The following is a 12,999-nucleotide window of genomic DNA, read 5'->3' as shown; positions in this document are numbered from 1 at the left end:
GGATAATATCAATTTTCTTTTCTTTTTCTGTGAGCACGTCTATCAATGTTGAGCTGGGTCTTTCTTTGTCCAGTCATGATGTGTCAATTTTCTGCATCAGATGGTTGGAGATTTCTTTGATCAGCTAAAGTCAAGAAGCAAAGGTTATGCAAGCATGGAATACTCCTTTATCGGGTAAGACAACATATTATGCAGTGTCAAATCTATCTCCAATGATTTGATCTCCTAATATTCTGGAACTTGGACACACTTTTTAAATATTAACTTCATCTCTTGTTCTCAATTTAAATTGGCTCATGCTTCTAGTACGATTGAATTGATTCAGGTGATGAAAGTTGGTTCATTTTTTTTGTTCCAAGCTAAGGGAGACAATTCTGTATTCACATTTTCTTTTGTACCTATCCTCTTCCTCTTATGTCTGAGGAATAGGAGAAGTTCTAAATGTTAAAGGAGAATATATGAAATCTCTTTCCTCATAAAATGCCTATGTAGCTTCTTTTTCTTTTGCAGAAAGATTGTTAATTTGTACAAAATGATCTTATTACAGAAAGAAGATCCCAATTTTCTTCCCAAGAACAACTCGTAAAAATTTGTTAGGTAGATATTCTAAAGTTATGAACCCTTTTACTGTTGCCCTCCATGGATGTCTATCTGAAGAGAGCTCACACTATTTCTGCTGCGCGTGTCAATGGCAAACCTTTAGCTTGATATTCTGAATCAGGCGTACAGTTGGTATTATTGTCCAGCAGGAAAAGACGTGAATGCCCCTGGGTTAGTGATGCGGGCTGGAAAGGTAGAATGGGCCGGTCCTCTTTTAACTATCATAGGGTCGGGCAAGTTTTCAACAAGTATAGGCCTGGGCCTCCACATATGGGCCCAACAACTTTTCCCAATTCTATTAGAATTGACCCCAAGGGGCCCAGATTGTATCAACTTGTGTCTGATAAGGCTCCTAAGCATATGGGAGCAGTCGCTCCTTCTTCTTCTGCCAATGGTGCTTCACACAGTGGTATTTCTTCACCAAGCTCTAGTGACTTGCGCCCCTCTTCGGCCGCTGATCCAGGGGCAGCACCGGCTAAAGCTGGTGGTGTTATTCCACGACCTCTCGCCTCTGATGAACCCAGCTCCATCGCCCCCTCATCTCCCCCTGTGCTTAGTTGTGCTGAGGTTACACTACAAGGTCCTTCTTCTCCTGGGGAGATTGCTGCGCCTGCCCCAATTGATGTCAGTGGCGGTCCAGTAATACCAGTTAATATGCCGCCAAGGGTTCCATCCCGATACCCTGCTGGCGTTTCTGGTCATTCCAATAGCAGCGAGGCGTTTATTTCAGAGGTTGGTGCCTCTCAAGGAAATGATGAGATCCTCCCTGCACCTAAAGTTCCTATTGCTAGCAATGCTATGGTCTTGTATTCCTCCGGTAGGGGCAAGAAAAGGGTACATACAGAAGACGCCTGTCCAATTTCGTCACGGATGGAGAAGGGGATATGTCCTTCTGGATGGAGGATAAACTATTAAACTTTGGGAAGTTCTTAGGTGTTTCTTTTGAAGGGAAGGAAGATAGTGTGCTAGAACTGTTGAGGGAGATTGAGCAACAGTCTTTTTATGAAGGTGCAGGGAGGGAGTTGGGTAAAGGTGTTAAGCAAAATAATTTAGGGGATGTAGTGTGTACCAGAGAAGGGGCCGGGTGTGTGACAGGGAGAAAGGGACCTAGGCTGGGGGGTGGGGAAAATTGGGCTATTGTTACTTATGGAAGTTAAGATTCTTTCATGGAATGTGAGGGGATGAATGACCCAAACAAAAGGGTCATTATCAAAGTGGAAGTTAGGGAGTGGGGTGTCAACCTAGTTTGTTTTCAGGAGACCAAAATGGAAGCTTTGTCGGATGCGATCGTGAGAAGTGTCTGGGGAGGTAGTTGGGTGAAATATGACTGCGTCCCAGCAGCGGGAAGTGCCGGGGGCATTCTTCTTATGTGGGATGATAGAAGCTTGGAGGTAAAGGAGATTAAGAAAGGAGTTTTTTCTTTAGCAGCTCTTGTCAAAGATAGAATGAGGGGTGGAGTGGGGATTTGGGGGAGTGTACGGACCGGTAGGGGAAGAGTCCAAGGTGTCTTTCTGGGAGGAACTGGCCAATATTATGGGGGAATGAGACATTCCATGGGTTCTAGGGAGAGACTTTAACACTATTAGATTCCCGGAGGAGAGATTAAGGTGTAGTTTGATTTCGAGGGCCATGGAGGAGTTTTCTGACTTCATCAATGATCACTTTCTTATTGATCTTCCCTTGTCAGGGGAAAGGTTTACTTGGGCCAGGGCGGAGGATTCCAACTCAAGGTCAAGACTTGATAGATTTCTGATATCGCCCTCCTGGGATGAGCTGGTGCCGAATGTGCTGCAGATTCCTTTACCTAGGCTGACTTCAGATCATTTGCCTATCTTGTTAGATGGATGCAGAGGGAGGGGGCGCGTGCTCCCTTCCGATTCGAGAACATGTGGTTGAAAGTGCCAGGATTTGGTGACAAAGTGAAAGAATGGTGGACAAGCTACGGGGTATCGGGGTCACCTTCATTCCGTCTTTCGAAGAAACTCAAATTGCTCAAGGGAGATATTATTAGGTGGAATAAGGAGGTTTTTGGGAGGGTAGAGGTTAAAATGAGGGAGCTTATGTATGAATTGGGGGAATTAGAGAGAGGGGGAGGGGTGAGGGAGCTAGATGAATCTGAGAAAGCGAGATTGGGGGAGGTTAAGAGGGAAATAATCGAGTTAGCAATAGCTCAGGAGACTAGTTGGCGGCAAAAATCGAGGGCGCTCTGGTTAAAGGAGGGGGATTTGAATACCAAGTTTTTCCACAGGGTTGCGGTCGCAAATCGAAGGAGAAACTTCATAGAGTCCTTAATTGTGGACGGGGTGAGGATTAAGGGAGAGGAGGAGGTAAAAGGGGCGATAGTGGGGTTTTATGAGAACTTATACAAAGAGGAAGTTAGTTGGAGGCCTACTTTTGGGGGATAGAGTTCAACCACATAGGGGAGGGAGACAGTGAGTGGCTAGAAAGGGCTTTCGAGGAGGAGGAGGTGCACGAGGTTGTGTCGAGTTGTGCTGGTGATAAGGCCCCCGAGCCTGATGGTTTCTCCTTGGCCTTCTTCCAGCTCTGTTGGGACACCATTAAGGGGGAGTTGATGGAAGCCATTGAATTCTTCCACGTGAATGGTGTTTTCGAGAGAAGTATCAATGCTTCTTTTATCACTATTGTGCCTAAAAAACAAGGCGCATCTTGTATCAGAGACTACAGGCCTATCAGTCTCGTGGAGAGCATTTACAAGATTATTTCTAAAGTGCTCTCCAACAGACTCAAGAAGGTTCTTGACGTATCTGTCTCGTCCTCCCAGAATGTGTTTGTTGAAGGTAGGCAGATCCTGGATGCTGCTTTGGTGGCAAATGAACTTGTAGACTCCATAAGGAAAAATAGAGAACCCGGCTTACTGTGCAAGTTGGACCTTGAGAAGGCTTTCGACCATGTCAATTGGGAGTTCCTGGATTTCATTATGATGCGGATGGGGTTTGGGAAAAGATGGAGGGGATGGATCAAGTTCTGCATTTCCTCAGTCAGATTCTCTGTCCTGGTTAATGGTAGCCCGTGTAGTTTCTTTGGCAGCTCCAGGGGTCTCAGGCAAGGTGACCCCCTATCCCCTATGCTATTCATTCTAGTGATGGATCCCCTGAGCAAAATGATGGATCGTGCGGCGGGTGGAGGCTTCTTGAGAGGATTCTCAGCTTCGATCGGGGTGCTCAGTGCCCGAAGAGTCTCTAATTTGCTTTTTGCGGATGACACCCTGGTTTTCTGTGATGCCGATATGGACTAGTTGACCTGCCTGAAACAGGTCCTGCAGTGGTTCCAGACAGTATCAGGACTCAAAATCAACGTCGGCAAGTGTGAGATTTTTCCGGTGGGTGAGGTCGCTAACATTGATGCTTTGTCTCATGTTCTCAGATGTAAGTTGGGCTCTCTTCCCACTACTTACCTGGGTCTACCATTGGGCGCTTTGCATAAGGATACTACGGTTTGGAATCCAGTCATTGAAAGGGTTGAAAAAAGATTAGCAGGCTGGCAGAAACGGTACTTGTCAAAAGACGGTAAGGAAGTGCTTATCTAAAGCACTTTGTCGAGTATCCCTACCTATTATTTGTCCCCGTTGCAAGCTCCTGCGAGCATCACAGAAAAACTGGAGCGGCTTCAAAGGAATTTTTTTTGGGATGCGGCGGATGGAACTAGAAAGTTTCATCTAGTGAATTGGCAGACAGCCACTTCCCCAAAGAAGTGGGGTGGACTTGGAGTAAAAGATCTTAGGGTATTCAACAGAGCTTTGCTGGGGAAGTGGCTGTGGAGATTCGGGGTAGAAGAGCATGCTCTATGGAGAGAGGTCATAGTAGAAGTACGATTCCACGGGAGGGAGTTGGAGGACCAAGGCAATCACAACACCGTTCGGTGTGGCATGTGGAGGAGCATCATGAAGAACTAGGAAGCTTTCTATGGCAACATCACTTACAGGGTGGGAGGTGGAAGGAAAATCAGCTTTTGGAATAACAGGTGGTGTGGAAAGGATACTCTGAGGGTCTCTTTCCCCCCACGTCTTCAGAGTTTCAAACCAGAAGGAATGGATGGTCCAACAGATTCGCAAGGAGCATGAAGGGGGTAGTATGAGACCTCTCTTTTAGAAGGAACATGCAAGATTGGGAGATTGCGGAGCTCCAAAATTTGATGGCACTGCTATACGGGCAAGACATGCCCCATCCATCTTGCGATTCTTGGAGATGGGGGTTGCATGGCGATGGTTTGTTCACCGTAAAATCCTTTTACTAGAGTATGTTGGTGAGAGAGGAGACTACTTTTCCATACTCCTCGATTTGGATTCCTAAGGCGCCCACGAAGGTGTGCTTTTTTGCATGGCTAGCGACGAGGGGAGTGATCTTGACAACTGAAAATCTGTGAAAGAGATGAATTACACTTGTTAGTTGGTGCTACATGTGTAAAAGCTCAGGGGAAGAAGTTGATCATCTTCTGTTGCATTGCCCTGTGTCCTCGGGTTTGTGGAGGGAAATCCTGAATCTTTTTGGTGTTCAATAGGTGATGCCAAACACTGTAAAGGAAATGTTATATAATTGGGCCGGTTTCCGTAGAAGAAGCAAGCAAAAGGCGTGGAAGTTCGCCCCGTTAGCTCTCATGTGGACAGTTTGGGGAGAGAGAAATAGGAGAGTTTTTGAGGGGATTGAATCTCCTTTTTCACAACTTAAGAATAGTCTTTTATCTTTGATCGCTTTTTGGTGCACCCATATAGCCCCTACTTGTGTAGAAGATTGGGCGTCTTTTGTAGAGAATCATGTTCTGATGTAAATTCCCTACTTTTTGGTATACTTCTTGTATACGGGAGTTTTTTCTCCCTTTTGATTAATACAATTTACCTTATCAAAAAAACAGTTGGTATTATTGTCATGAGTGCTCACTGTTAAATAAACATTTAGTTCGATGCACTGCTAAATCAATGGAGTATCTGGATGCATGAAAAGGTCTTTACACTGATCCCAATTGTAAGACGTAATTGGAACCTAGTTAATGTGTTCTTTGCTTTCCAATCTTTTACAGAAGTACCAATTTCCAATTCTCTAGCTTGAAAAAAAGGTTCTCTAGCTTGATGATTGTTCAGTTAAATCCCATTTCTGTTTGCATTTACTTATTAGTGGATTTCTTTCCCATATTTGAGAAAGGGAAAAACTGTTTGAAATGTCTAATTAGCATCCAAAGATTGTTGTTGAAGTTCATAAAATTGCAGATAACTTGCTAATGAGATCTGTTTACTCTGATTGTGCCTGCCAGGTATACAGAAAGTGATCTGATAAAGCTTGATATTCTCATTAATGGTGATTGTGTCGAACCCTTGGCAACAATCGTACATAAAGACAAGGTAACAAAGGGTCTAATGACATGTATATGTGGTTAAAATGGAAAGCAAATTCATGTGAGAGAAAAGAACCTACTGCATAAAATTCTTCTGCTGCACTTTTGCTCGACAGCTGTGACGGTGTTGAGATACTTCTTTTCCCCGCTAGCATTGTGTTTTCTTCGTGACAAGATTTTGGAGCTTTTTCTCGTGGTAAAAACTAAAATGCTTTCATCCAATGTCAGCCACATTATGCATTTAATCGGAAGAACTTCACAAGTACTAGAGTTGTTGCCTCATGAATATAGGTGAACAGAATAGAACTTTTGTCTTCCATGTGTAGTCATGAAGGATTTTTCAAGTCACAAGCATTCACTAGCTACCTGAAAATAGACTGGCAGACATTATCTATTGCTTTTCTTTTCTTAGTTATTGATGGAATCCATGTTGTCTTCTCCTATAATCTTTTTGACTGTTTATCATCTATTGTTGCTGGACTCTTCACTTCTGGTACCGCACCCGTGTCGACACGATGTGGGTGTGGGTGTGGGATCCGTACCGGGTCATGTCAACCGATTTTGGGTACTTTGACAAAAATCAAAAGTGAAATTTGGGACTTATACAATGATTTCTGAAATTAAAACAAAAGCTAGGGTGAAATTGAAGAAAATGGAATACCTTGTATATAGATATTTCTAAGTCAGTCCTATTCCTTTTATCTCCTTCTAGGATTCTCCTCTTGATCAATGTTTTCTCCTTTTTGGAATACCTTATAAGTTTTTCACATAATGTCTCATAATTTAGACATATATTTGTAACTCTATTTTTAGATATTTGAATTATTTTTAGCCGAATCCTTGCACCCGTATCCCTACATAGATCCGTATGCCCGAATCTTAAAATTTAGGTCATGAAGGATCCGACCTCTAGATCCGTACCCGTATCAGACACCTGCACCCTAGTCCGAGCAAATTAAAATCTTCATAGATTATGCAAAAATAAAAACATTTATTTGTTGAGTCTACCGTTCGCTGGTATCTTGCCCTTCTCCTTCGTTTACCAATGTGAAAGGTATTCCATCTTATCTGGTACAAATGATTGCCTTTGCATAGATTTGAAGTAACACTTGCATCTTTTCAGGCATATTCTGTGGGAAGGGCTTTAACCCAAAAGCTAAAAGAACTAATACCCAGACAAATGTTTAAAGTGCCAATTCAGGTACGACATCTCTTTCTTTATTTGGTCATCTTTTATGTTGTTCGTGATAATGGTAATTTTTAAGAGCTTTCATATTTCACATTGTTTTTCTTCATTACAAGAGGAAAAAGTTGTTCGTTTTTTTGCGTTTTTCGTCTTTGATAACACTGTGTAATTAAAGTGTGGGCTTTAATGAAGAAAGGCACAAATAGAGAAAAATGACAAATATGTATGTGTAGTCCAAGGCTAATATTTATAAGCATGAATATCAAATATATGGACAAAGAAATTGAAGAAAATTTATGACAAGGTGAAATATCAATTGTTTAGTGTCGCCTCTTTAGGATTACGCTCATTGGCAAGGAAACGTATGCCTTAGAGCCTTGATGACAACACTGAAGCGTCCGCTTAGCGAGGCTAAGCGCTCAACTTGTTTTGAGCCACGCTTCAGGGGTTAAGCGTGCTTTAAGCGCGCCTTTGATAGCACTGATATAGTGTTAGTATCATCACTATGCTTCTTAGGGAGAAAGGCTTGGTTACTTTGGTTAGTTTCCTACAACTATCCAAAGTGCCTATATCGGTGGCCATCCATTTGGAAGACGCTAGTGCACGGATTATACAATGTTTTCCTTCATTATATGAAAAGAATTAGGTTAGTTCTTGATTTCATGTTGCTCTTTGCTGGTTGTTTCATGAAGTATTTAAGTGAACTCGAAGAGTAGTGCATCGTCAATTAGTATGAGTGTTGCACTAGAGTAGCGCGTCACTATTTGGTATGTATTTCACATCAATCTGATTTCAGGGGTGTCTTCATACTTAGGTAAGAGTTTTGTATAGTCCACAAACTCTTTTGCTTTTTTCTTTTTGAGTTTTACGTTGAAATGTAGTGTTTTTATCGGTGGTAGAATGTACTATACATTTGAAGTAGTTATCTTTTGAGAGATTTAAGTTTAAGTCGATGCAATCTTTGATGACATTATCTTGTGGTCCCAATAACAAGTCAATTTCTTCGTCTCCACTCCCGTTTTGCTGTGTCGTTTAGAGAGCAGTCAAATTGTCTCTGAACTTCGAGTGCTGCATTAATTTTTCAGACTTTTATATTGATTTATGTGTTACAAAGGATACGTGCTTGTTTGAATGTGTACTTTGAGAAAGCATATGAAATCCACTGAGACTTTTGTATGAGCAGAAGACTTTTTTCAAAAGAGTTGCGGTGTGCTACTAATAAGCCAAAAGATATTTTACAATGGGACACATGTATGCACGTTATAGTGTAAAGCTATCAGTAATTTAAACGATGTTTTATTGTGTGTTTAAGTATCTCGTAGGCCTAGATTCAAGGTGAAGCAATGTTGTACGTGTTGATCGGGCTGTACTTATCATCTGATTAGAGCATGCTACTGTTTTACCTTATATTGAACAACTCATAGTGTTAGATGCAGCTTCTTTCACATTTGAATATCACTCTTTTTCTTTTCTACTCCCAGAGTAACAAAAAATACTTGTGGCATCCCATATTCCTCTATCATATAGTAACCAATTACATTTTGAACTCACCTTAAATTGTCATGCAAAGGCAAATCAAGACATTCAAAATGGAGTAGAACGAGAAGTTGTTTTCGCTCAACTGCAATAGAGCGGTAGGAATTTTGCTGTTACCTCATGAATACTATTAGAATGATAATGCAAGAATTTCTTAGAACCAGTGTGTCCCTTCAATTTGATTTCTGGTTAGTGGTTGCTTTACTGTTGAAGGAGCTGTGTCTCCAGCCAAAAACCAATTGATAAGGGAAAAGTAGTTAAGGATTTTACAAGATATTTTTGAACCTTTTACGTAATTAATGCTGGTAAAAAGACTAAATAAGAACTAGAGCTTTCATGCAATTTGGACTTTTATTGCTGTAACAAGATATGAAAAAAGGGCAATATGGCGAACCCAAATTATGAACTTAGGGCCAAAACACATGGCCGCTTGAATAAACCAATAGTTGCCATGGTGTAACATGTAGTAATGTCATGGATATGACAGGAGCTAATGTAGCAAATGCATGGAAGCTTTAATTTGCAAGGAGTTGACATGATATACATGATACGAGCATCAAGACTGCGCGTGCATCATTTGGTAAAGAATTAGAGTGTCCAAAGCAAAGTTTTATGGTTTTAGTCGACGATTTCACCTAGTTCCTTGGGACTAGTTTATTTTGACTCTTTATTGCATGAATGTCGGCAAATGATCCCTATCGGCTAAAGCAACTAGTCTATTTCATAAGTTAACTTCCTTTAGTGAACAATGATATTGGATAGTACCTTATAAAAAAAAAAGAGATGGAAAAGGAAAACAATGATATTGGATAGCTTTGCTTTTGTTGATTACTTGTTTTTTCTTTTGGTTTTCTGGTCTGGAAGACGTAGGTCTCCCATTTTACTCTTTCCAAAATCATTGTTTCTGTTTTATAAATGAACACCACATAAATTATCCATAGAAAGGAATTTGTTATCGAGATATTCACTTATTAATTCATTGCATGATGCTTTTGCATTGTTCTCTGAATTTAGTTGAAATAAGGAAATCCGTATCTGAATAAATTGCTTCAAGTTTGGTTTATAACAAGCTTTCTTACTTGGTGTTAAGCGCCTTTGATTTATTTAGGAATAGTGCTATTCTTTTCTACTAATGAGTTCAAGCACTAAATAGGAAGTCGTTACTTAAATTCTGTAACAGTCTTGATCTTTGATACTATTCCTTGTATATTAGTTTTAGTGAATGCTTATTTTGTCACCACAGGCAACCATTGGCTCAAAAGTTATTGCCAGCGAGGCTATATCTGCTATCAGGAAGGATGTTCTCGCGAAGTGCTACGGTAAGATTATAAGATGCGTCCAACAGTATGATAATCTACAGTTAGAGTTGCATTGAACTGTTTCACATGCCAATGAAGTGCCTTTTATGTTATAGCTGTTAAGGTCTCTTAGTATTTTTTCCATGTTTTGAAATGAAAGCTTTCCAAAATATCCTGATTGTCTCTTATTCTTTGTGTCTTCATTTTATCTTAATGATCTGTTTCTTAGAATGATATACATATCAAAGTTGTAAAAATTCCCATTCCGCTTCTGCAGAGAATCTAGAATTTATGATGTTTCCTGCAGCATCTTAAACTCTCTTAATACTTAAGACATGTTTAAACACGTGTATGATCTCATAATTTGTTTTACATTCCATCTTTGTTCGTGTAGGTGGTGACATCTCAAGAAAAAAGAAACTGCTCAAGAAACAGGTACCTTGCACCCCTCTCCTGGGAAACAAATGCCTTATGTAATAAATATCATTGTTAGTTACAATTACTCGTGATGGATGTTTAGGCTGTATTCCATTTACAAAAATATTTGCATATGCTGTTGTTAGTTTCATGCTTAGCTGTGAAAGAAAATCAAATCTAGTTACAACACTCTTCACATTTTGGATTTTCAGACCATAGAATCTGCCAAGTCCCTTTCTGTTTCTGGATATTCAAATCAATCTCAGGGCATATTCCGGCATCTACAGAGTTGATTCGGTCCTACTGCTCTTTTTCCCCCATTTACTTTTCTTTCCTTTACCTCTCTCTTCTGCCTTCTGGTGCTACATCATCACTTAGCTCTTTTTTTTATGACTGAAAAATCCGTTTGGGCCAACTAGGTAGGACTAACCGCTGCCTTTGAAACTCAAGGATAATGGGTTCACCCCTCTACCCTTCTCCACTTAAATACCAGGCTTAGTTCGAATGGCTCAGGGCTTGAGCCTGTGACCCAAGTCACAAATCCCTCAACCTTTGCCACTTGAACTAAGCCCTTGGGGCCATCATCGTCTAGCTTTTGTTTCTTATCTTATTTTTTTGTTTAGCAAATAGCCTGGTCATCCTTTCCAATTGCATTGGGCCTTCAGTTATGATTTATATATTAGTTACTTGAGAATCTTTAATCTGGAGGAAAGAGTTGATGTCCTAGGCGCAAGACTATTTATCAACAGGTTATATTAATATGAGACGGTAATCAGAGCTTACTCTTCAATATATTTCTTGTGAAATTCTTGCTGGTAAACTATGCTTGCGTACTCGTGTCATTTCTTATGGTGGTTTTGTTTATTTGTTGTATGTAAACTGGGGTTACACAGTTTATGCATAATGATTCATTTCTCTATCTTTTTATCAGGCTGAAGGAAAGAAAAGAATGAAAGCTATTGGTAAAGTTGATGTACCTCAGGAAGCATTCATGGCTGTATTAAAACTTGAAAAAGAGGTCTTATAATTCATTCAGTAAAGATTTTTGGCATTGGGAAAATGCAATTAAGAAAGTGATGACTACATTGTCACAAATTGTGATACAAATGTCATGTGAATAGCCGTGGATTCTGGAATTTTGAGCGATTTTTCGTCAAAACAGAGTTACAATCAATGAATAGGAATTCAGATTGAGAAGTTCTCATTGTAGTGACTTTGTAAATAGAGGAACAATTTCTTTTGTTAATTACCGTAAATTTTGGTATCTATACCAGTGTAATTAGCCACAAAGTGCTATTTTACAAGGTAATTTTACAGCTTTTGCTATCAAGCAGTGATGGAGAATTATTTGTAAGATACCGCTGATCATTCAAATAGTTGATATATTCTCATTATGACCTGCTGAATAAATTTGAATTTACAGTTTATTTGTTTGGTTGAATTCTTTTTCGTCATTTCTGCTTTTTCTTGGATTTTATATCTACTTAGGTTAGTGATTTGACTGAGAGTTTTTGGTGGCATAGTAGGTACTAATGTACACACAGACACATTTTTTGTGTGAATGCAACATTAACCTAATCAGCACGTTTCTTCCTCTTCTTTTTAAGACTACAATGCCCTAAACATCACTAATTTGTCTAACAACAAAAAAAGGTAAAATGATATATGAGATACTCAGCTGTTGGAAGGGGAAAAAACGATGAGTGAGATCTGTTATAGTGCTTACTGAGGTCTGCTTTAGTGGTTAAGCACCCCACTACCAACTAATAGGTTGAAGGTTCGAGTCACGTGAAGGGTAAGTGGGAATACTACGGATCCTTGATGGGGCTAAAAAAAATACTTTTCAACTACATAATGAACACAAAAAACAAAATGACGGCAAAATAATAAGTACATGATCGATAAAAATATCGAAAACAACCTCTCTACCCCTTAAGGTAGGGATAAAGTCTGCGTACACACTATCTTCCTCATACCCCACCTGTGGGATTATACTAGGTTGTTCTTGTTGTATAATCGATAAAAATAGTAGTAAAGGAGTTCCAAGATAAAACTGATTTGGCTACTCTTGTATCTCAGAAAAATACAGTAAGGGGTCGTTTGGTTTGAATACGGCTTATGCCGGGATAAGTTATGCTGGGATTAATTATCCTAGTATTGTTTTTTATCCACTATTTGGTATGTTGTATTAAAAATGACCTGCATAATTTCTAAGAAGAGGTATAAGTTATCCCGACACTAATTACCCCACCCTCTACAAGGTATTAATTATCCCGGTACTAATTTTAATCCCGGGATAACTTATACCAGGTTTGCTAACCAAACAGGTGGTATTAAATTTTTATACCAACACTATAACTTCTTATAACTCATACCAAACGACCCTAAGTGTGCAGGCTATTAATTGTGGGCAATAAGGTTGAGCAGGTGAAGATAATGTTGTGCAGAGCCTACCATTGTCAGGGGCATAGCCAGGTTAAGGCAAGAGGAGTCAATTGAATTCCTTGCCGAAAAAATTAAAAATAAAAAAATTAAAAATAAAATAAAAAAATTATCGTACATAAATTGTTGAATTCCCTTAACATGAGTTCAAAAAACATGACGTGTGTCTAACCC

General features: G+C 39.8%; 1 protein-coding gene across 1 annotated transcript in view; it reads left to right on the top strand.

Annotated features, from left to right (window-relative positions):
* The window catches only part of LOC104090776 (translation factor GUF1 homolog, chloroplastic), a 31,860-nt gene extending 20,050 nt beyond the window's left edge, over positions 1-11,810 (top strand). The window contains exons 17-22 of the mRNA XM_070199504.1: positions 101-174; positions 5,866-5,953; positions 7,070-7,147; positions 9,912-9,987; positions 10,361-10,401; positions 11,315-11,810. Coding sequence (XP_070055605.1) covers positions 101-174; positions 5,866-5,953; positions 7,070-7,147; positions 9,912-9,987; positions 10,361-10,401; positions 11,315-11,410 — 453 coding nt within the window. The 3' untranslated portion in view covers positions 11,411-11,810. The remainder of the gene's footprint in view (positions 1-100; positions 175-5,865; positions 5,954-7,069; positions 7,148-9,911; positions 9,988-10,360; positions 10,402-11,314) is intronic.
* The last annotated feature ends 1,189 nt before the right edge of the window (positions 11,811-12,999 follow it).

The sequence above is a fragment of the Nicotiana tomentosiformis genome, chromosome 4 (genome assembly GCF_000390325.3).
Source record: "Nicotiana tomentosiformis chromosome 4, ASM39032v3, whole genome shotgun sequence".
Classification (NCBI taxonomy): Eukaryota; Viridiplantae; Streptophyta; class Magnoliopsida; order Solanales; family Solanaceae; genus Nicotiana; species Nicotiana tomentosiformis.
Note: the sequence above shows the minus strand (reverse complement) of the source record. Positions and strands in the feature narration are given on the sequence as shown.